Source organism: Larimichthys crocea, chromosome VI (assembly GCF_000972845.2).
Source record: "Larimichthys crocea isolate SSNF chromosome VI, L_crocea_2.0, whole genome shotgun sequence".
Classification (NCBI taxonomy): Eukaryota; Metazoa; Chordata; class Actinopteri; family Sciaenidae; genus Larimichthys; species Larimichthys crocea.
The window spans coordinates 8,326,982-8,335,111 of NC_040016.1; the positions used below are offsets into that span (position 1 = coordinate 8,326,982).

Below are 8,130 nucleotides of genomic sequence, written 5' to 3' on the forward strand. Positions count from 1 at the left end.
TTTACTTTTTTATTTACATGAAGAAGGCTTCAATTAAGAAAGAAAGGACAGTTCAAAGAAAAATGTTTTATGAAAAATGAAGTTCAGTTTTTTTCACTTGAAGAGGCCTTCAATTATTCAAGCATGGGACTGTTGCATTATAGAAAAAAGGAAGTCCACTCAGCTTGCACTATTATTTATTTTATTCAAAGGATTCAAAAGGATTCCCTTTTGGTTGACTTGAAATAAAAACCTTAAACGTATTTGATTGGGACTACTTTTATTTATGATAAGAGATTGAATATGTGTCTAATATCTCGCATTTTAGGTAAAAACTTAAACAATTAGTTACTTTTTAAAAATGTGGCCATGACTTTCGCTCGGACCTTCTACTTGGGCAAAATGTAATAACCGGACCTTGGGGACTTTTAATTGAATACCCCTGATATAAAGACTTGACCCGGGAGAGTCTCATTATTCGCCTGCAGGCTCTCTCAAGTAACATTTTACTTGATTACGTTACTGAACTTATTGTAATAAATTTGTTATACAACTAAGACAGTTTCTCTTCAAACATCTTCAACTCCATCACCACTAAATAAACGACATATATTAATTACAAAAGGTTAAGGTTATTTAAACTTGGTTAAAAGCCAGGGAGAAAAGGTGGATTTTTAGGAAGGATTTAAAAATCTGTGCTTTTTTTTTCCAGATCGGAAAAACCGGAATAACACATAACCAAAAAAAAAAAAAAAAAAAAAAAAAACTGCTCTCTAGGCACACAGTGAAATGACAAACAGCCTAATATCCGAACTATGACAATACTATTCAGGTGTCACAGTCCTAAATTCACTTTAACGTCGTCACTTACATTTACTCTTCAAAGTAGTGATTAGTACGTTTAAGTTCCTTTTGAATAAAGCTCTCATACATGTGTAAAGTAACGTGTATACATTTAAAGATAACATAAAGTGTGTGTCTGCATGTGTCTCCTACCCGGTGATGGTGTCGTTGCAGGATTCTTTAAAGGCAAAGGCTGTCCACACTTGGCGGCCATCGCCATTAACACCACGGTCCTTACCAAGCAGGTCATAGTATAAGCAGGTTGGATAAAGTTATGTTCTGTGCAGACTGGCGGCAGCCGCTTTTAAAAAGAACGGCACGTGTGCACTGACGTAGGGGTGCGCCGGCTACCCCTGGAATATGATTGGCCACCCTGCCTGCCCGCCACCAGAGCTGCCAATCAGCTTGTCCAAAAATATATGGTATGCATAATCTCTTTAAACTACAGCTCCCATGCAGACTTTCATCTAAAGAGGAGAAAACAAGGATTTACAGATGTTTTACAAGCTGCTTCATAAAACACAAGTGTGGAGGATAATCATGTTTATGTTTGTTTAACACGAATCAAAGACAATTCAGATGAATTAGATTCATTCATTTCAAAGCAATGACTCCGATAGGGAGAGCTATTGCGCAAGCGCCACAACCGCCCGAGGCAGAGAAAGCTCTGGCTCCTGGCTGTGAGAGAGAGGGCTTGCTCAATTCGTGGCAGCGGAAGCTAGTACACACACACACGCACACACACACACGCACACACACACACACACACACACACACACACACACACACTTCTATTATTTACTTTGCATAAGAGCATCCCCGTACTCAGGCTCTCTTTTCTTTTGCGAGTGAGCGGGTGCCGCTCCACAATTCCTTTCCTGCAGCGACAAAAAGTCATTCACAACCAGAAAACATGAGCTGTGTTAAAACAGTGTGATGCAGCAGAGAGTGTGTGAATATGAACATACATGTTTACATGATGTAATGTTTGGTCATGAAGTGTGTTCTGTTGTTGACTGTGCAGCTGCACACACAGTACAAACTGTTTGAGTCCTGCAGATCATCATGAAGTTACCGTTTATAGTGGCCCTTTGTCACTATACGCGCACGCTGGTGATTTTAAGGGCTTGTACGCGTGCCAGTGTAGGTGCATAACACAGCCAATGTCCAAGCAGCATTACTGATTATGTTGTATATTTATTTTGATACACACAGCCATTTCACGAGTACTCACTTTTAACAATAGTACACCTGCGGCGTTACACGCCATGGCACGGTCAAAAACCGTATAGATTCCCCAGCAAGCGCCCCTGCACTGATTACCCCACCTACCTATATAGACTCTTGCAATAGCCTAATTAGGTACTGCCACCTACTGGCACAAATGAGTACAACACTCATGAAACAGAATGACCAATTTGGCTCCTACACACCGGCCCCTAATTGTTAATGGTGTGTAAGCATAACAATTCAAACAAATAAACAAACAAAGGAGCCAAAAGTTCTTCTTAAGTGGTAGATGTACACCCCATATCTTATTAATGGATAAACCAATTAGTCATCATGGGCTGCCATCAGCAGGCAAAGTTTAGTTACAGGCCTTTCCATAATACTAAATTTTGTTTTAAGACGGGCAGATCGCACAAATCCATTCTTGTCAGGAAAGGTTTCCAGCACTTTACCGAGCAGCCAAGAGCCTCGAGGAGATGTCGAGTCCACCACTAAAACGACGTCCCCAGCAACAAGACTTCTTTTCCCCTGGTTCCATTTCTGCCTCTCCTGAAGCAACAGAAGATACTCTTGCACCCATCGCTTCCAGAACAAATCTGAGAGGTATTGGACCTGTCTCCACCGTCGCTTGACATACAGATCTTGCTTCACAAACAGTCCAGGTGGTACAGCAGGTTTGCCTTTTAGGAGGAGAATATGATTGGGTGTAAGAGGTTCAAGGTCGTTCGGATCCTCTGATAACTTGGTGATGGGCCGATCATTTAGTATGGCCTCAACTTCACAAAGAACTGTATGCAGTCCATCATCATCCAGTGTTTGTAGACGCAGAACGGAATTGAGCACTTTTCTGACCATCCGGATGACACGCTCCCAAACACCACCATGATGGGATGCTGCAGGTGTATTGAAACTCCACTTGATTCCATGTTGAAGCAGTGCTCCCTGTATCTTGCTGTGATTCAACTTTGCAAGAGCCTCACGCAATTCTCTCTCGGATCCAACAAAGTTAGTGCCATTGTCAGACAACATATGAGTAACTTGGCCTCTTCTGCTCATAAATCGCCTCAAAGCATTAATGCATGCATCAGTGTCTAATGAAGTCGCCATCTCCAGGTGAACTGCTCTGCTTGACAAACAGGTAAAAATCACTCCATAGCGTTTACACATGCTTCTCCCTCTTTTCACCTCAATTGGTCCAAAGTAGTCGACTCCCACACTTGTAAATGGAGGAAGATCAGGCAGAGTCCTCTCCAGTGGCAAATCTGCCATCTTTTGTTCACCAGGTCGTACAGCGAAGCGTCTGCTTCCGGTTTCCATGGTTACGGCAGACGCCGTTTCCACACTTCCTGTTTTTTCGTCGCTCCACAGTTTCGAAACAACACAAAGTTCACGCAAAGTCAGATCACATATCGTTCGGCTACCAATGCATTGGATTTATGTCCCCCTAATTGTGTGCACACATCCAATGGCCATTATTGTGTAGCGCTACTCATACCTCTCGGCATCCGTGAACTGGGCGCCATGCGGTGATCAGCTGATCCGAGGCTCCCGCATGCCCGCATGGCCCGGCTCCGTCCGGATCGCTGCGGCGTCCTTCACTGTGCCAGAACACCGCCCGAATCGCTGCGGCCTGTTGCCGAACTCCGTCCGATACCGCTGGCGGCCCTGTTGCCGAACCTCCGTCCTCAAGCCAAGACCCAGCAGCAACAGCAGCTCCTTTCAGTCGTCCTCCCACGATCACTCTCCAGGCTTTCCTCAGCGAAGGCCCAAAGGAGTCCAATGGGAACCGGGTTTTTGACTAATATAGTGGCCCTTGTCACATATACGCGCACGCTGGTGATTTTAAGGGCTTGACGCGTGCCAGTGTAGGTTGCAAACACAGCCAATGTCCAAGCAGCAATTACGAATTATGTTGCATATTATTTTGATACACACAGCCATTCACTAACTCACTTTTAACAATAGTACACACCTGCGCGTTACACCGCAGGCACGGTCAAAAACCGTATAGATTCCCCAGCAAGCGCGCTGCACTGATTACCTAACCCCACCTACCTATATAGACTCTTGCAATAGCCTAATGGTACTGCCACCTACTGGCACAAATGAGTACAAACACTCATGAACAGAATGGACCAATTTGCTCCTACACCGTGATTAATCAAAATTTGGATGCCAAAACTTGTATATGTTTTAATGAGGACAGGAGGGTGAGCGACTCCATGTAACATGCGACTAAAAATACTTTTTCCAAGCATGATGAGCTATCAGTGAGAGACAGTGTGAAGAAAACTATTATAGATTTTGAATTTCTGACGTTGATAGGAAGTCATATTTTCTCCTCATGACGTCTTCTTCACATCTTTCCTTGACCTCGTGACGTTTTCTACCGAGGTCAAGGAAAAGTGGTTAGGAAAGACTTACAATGCCACCTCCTGGTGACAACCGAAACAAACACAACGGTACATTGTGCTCATGTTAAGGACTTTACCTTTATTCTTTATACACCAATTCTGCAGAGGTATATCAATGGGCTAGTCAGACAGTTGACTAGAGAGAGCACTTAGACAATATGATCTGTTAGAGATTCAACATCTTGAAATATTCAATGAAGGGAGCCCACATGCTAGTGAATGTGCCACAAGAACCAGTGTGTAATCAGTCGCTGGTAGACTTGTAGACCAATGCATGTGTGGTGGGAGAGCATATGAATCTCAAGTGGACATTCAAGGAGCTGCAGTTTTTGGTACATCTCCATTAACTTGACTTTACAGCTACGGAGGTTGCCGCTTGTTCCACCCCGATGAATATGTTGTAATGTAAAGTAATAACAATATTTTTATGTTTTATTGTTTGTTTGTTTTAATAACAATAAAATAAAAGGAAACAAACAAGTAAAAAAGAATCAACAAAAGTCAAAGATGGTCTTGTAAATCAATCAGTGCAGCCTACATATTCAGTTACTGTAGTTTGTTGATCATCCATCAACCATACAGGATATTCATACACAAAGCACTGACCCGTCAGTTTTCCTAATTAAAAACCATCACAGTCACATTATCAGTTTCACTTCATTTACTTATAATAACTGATTGTTTTAGTTTTGTCTTATTAAATGAAGAACAGAGATACAGCATTTCGTACATAAGCCGCTGTATGTTTCATTACATCCGCTGTCTCTTTCTCGCTTTCTTTTCCTCGAGGTTCCAAAACTTTCTGGTCTTTCTTCTTCCCTTTAGATGACGCCCCTCTCCCTGCTGCCGCCGCTGCTGATGACTGTTTTGACTGCTGCTCATACACATCCTCCATTACCGACGTTTCCTCTGGGAAGTAGCTGATGGAGGACCAGGTGAGGATGGAGCCACGATGTGGCCTAAAAAAACACACAATTATACTTTCAAATGATGGACTTAAGAGTCTAGAGCTTTATGAATATTATAATTAATAGTCTGAATAATTATCATATTAAACTGTATATAAAAGGACATTTAAAGGTAAACTACACTGTTCAAATGGACCAAAAAAAGGTCCAGTGTGTCACATAAAACAGCAACTGTAACATAGTCATATCCAGAGCCAGTGTTTGGTTTGTCTGCTCATGAGGCAGTCACCTTGAATGGTCTCCCAACTTTCTTGAAGGAGTTCCTATATGTATGCTGAGCACTTGTTGGCTGTTTTGCCTTTATTCTGGCAGACTGACTCATCCCAAACCATCTCAGTTGGGTTTATGGATTGTGGGTTTCATGTCGGTTGAGATGGATGTTGTTAAGCCTAGCTAGATGCTGAAACTGCAGGGACAAACACATGTTCATCATGTTTAGGGTGGAGTGGACTTTGTTTGAAGGTTAGCGACCCGACACAAACACATACCCGTAGACACCGCTGACCATGTAGTTGTAATTTCTCTGTAGTGAGAGGATAATCCCAGATTTGGACGTCTGTCACCTGACCATCAAAACCGGAGAAATCAATCACAGGCTGACCGACCACACATACTGAACACACACACACAAACATGGACACAAAGAGACAAAGATGACGATCAAATCCAACAGTTTTTGTATTAAGCCCTTTTAGACATGGAGACAATTACAACTCTTTCCTTACCCGAATAGGCAGAATCTTCCTGATGCTAATGTTTGGGCCGCAAAACACCTGGGCCACGTTCTTCACGGTGTCCACAGTGAGACAGAGTCTGGTCAGATGTCCGGTCCAATGTAGACCAGAACCTTATCTAGAGGTTGAAGGAACAGGACGTTGTAGTAATTAAACGGTCTTCCATTCCAAAGACCTGAATACTCGTCAGACTTATAGGAGAACTTGAGGATGACATGAGTGTGAAGATCGCAGGGCCTGGAACTGTAGTATCGGTGAGGTATCGCAGACACACAGACACACCTGCAGTTGACAAAGTTATGTAAAAAAAAAACACACACACATGAACAGCTAAAAATGCAAACACAAGTACACATCAGTACAACCAGTAGATAAAAAGAATAATAATCCACCAAAGATGGAGGTTCAGATCTTCTTTCATGCTTCATTGAGTAGCAGAGTGGACGATCAGTTCCTGCAGACAAACACGCCAGCTCCAGGCAGCGATACTGTAATTCTCTGCTACTTTATTGAACATACAACAACCGTTGATGCCACATTTATTCAAGAGTAGTCTCAAGAATTTGTTTCTCAAAGATGATTGAAGCATGAATAGATTACTGAACAGGTCTCAATGTGGCCCTGAGGTGCAAAAACACATAGCAAATTCAAAAACACAACAGCAAATCAACAAAGAAATCAACACAACAGCAATGCAAAAACACAATAGAAAATCGAATAAACACATATAGCAAATCGAATAACACAATAGCAAATTCAAAACGGAAAGGTAGGTACCCTCGGGCGACATGAATTGTCGCTGATTGGACTGGTGGTCCTTTGAACTTTCAAAATATGAGCGCTGTTAGTGACAACGTACGTGCTGCTATAAAGAATATTTTGATGCACGACATGGATATGACGTAATACTACAGAAGTGCATTGCATTCACTGGATAATAATAAATAAATTGACACTTGATTTAAAGAGTAGATAGCGTTACCACAGTACTGTATCATATTGAAGTTATTGATTAATATCCTAATAAAAATTCCCAGAAATTATGAAAAGTCCTCGTAAACACTAATGTTGTTGGTGTGGCTCCGAGGATGGCTTGTTTGATGAACATTAGGTTGTAGCTCCTTGTGATAACGTTAGGTTGTAGCTCGTTGATGCTGTTGTAGCCGTTGCCTGTCTTACTACGGTTTGAAATATGCGTGTTTTGTCTTTTAAACAACGTTCACTTAAGAGTTATTGATCCCGGAAGTGCCAATCTCTTTCTAACTTTACCGAAGTGCAGTGGCCATGAGGCACCTTTCCTTATCTTGTATATCAAGATCTTTTCTTGTAATTGATGAGATAAAGTGTCTAATATTTTTTTTTATCCAGTGAAGCAATGCGCTTCCTAGATCACGTCATATCCATGTCGTGCATCAAAATATTCTTTAATAGCAGCGCGTACGTTGTCACTAACAGCACTCGTATTTGAAACATGTAAGCCATGTCTTCCAGTTCAACAGGACCACCAGTCCATCAGCGACGATTCATGTCGCCCGAGGGACCTACCCTTTCCGTTTTGAATTTGCTGTTGTGTTATTTGATTTGCTATTGTGTTTTTGAATTTGCTGTTGTGTTTTGCACTTCAGGGCCACCGCACTAATGGGCAACAACAACAACAACGAAAACTACAAACACACATGAATGATGAGCAGACTTTAGTTTGCGCTGTCTGTGCTGAAAATATCACAAGGGATGTCCGTGTCTGGTACCAAGACATCAAACTATGGTCTATATATTAAAATATACATGACAATGAGCTCAAATTTGACAAACAAAACAAATATGTATCTGTATATTCATGGGGTAATATTCAGTGTAGAAGAAGAGACTGATAACCAACAGGTTTTACCACTAGGTGTCAAGACATGACACATCAGACTGGCAAACCAGAAACAAACCCCAAAATACTGCACATGTCCTGTT

The 8,130-nt window shown here is 41.9% G+C and overlaps 1 protein-coding gene across 2 annotated transcripts in view; it reads right to left on the bottom strand.

Annotated features, from left to right (window-relative positions):
- LOC113745815 (uncharacterized) overlaps positions 1-3,395 on the bottom strand; it is a 7,565-nt gene extending 4,170 nt beyond the window's left edge. The window contains exons 1-2 of one of the 2 annotated variants that reach the window (XM_027278908.1): positions 2,505-3,395; positions 976-1,289 (exon numbers count right to left, since the gene is read on the bottom strand). In XM_027278908.1, the coding sequence (XP_027134709.1) occupies positions 976-1,072 (97 nt within the window). In that variant the 5' untranslated portion in view covers positions 1,073-1,289; positions 2,505-3,395. Of the gene's footprint in view, positions 1-975; positions 1,290-2,056 lie in introns of both variants that reach the window. The other variant, XR_003462430.1, reaches the window with a different exon arrangement.
- Between the last annotated feature and the right edge of the window lie 4,735 nt (positions 3,396-8,130).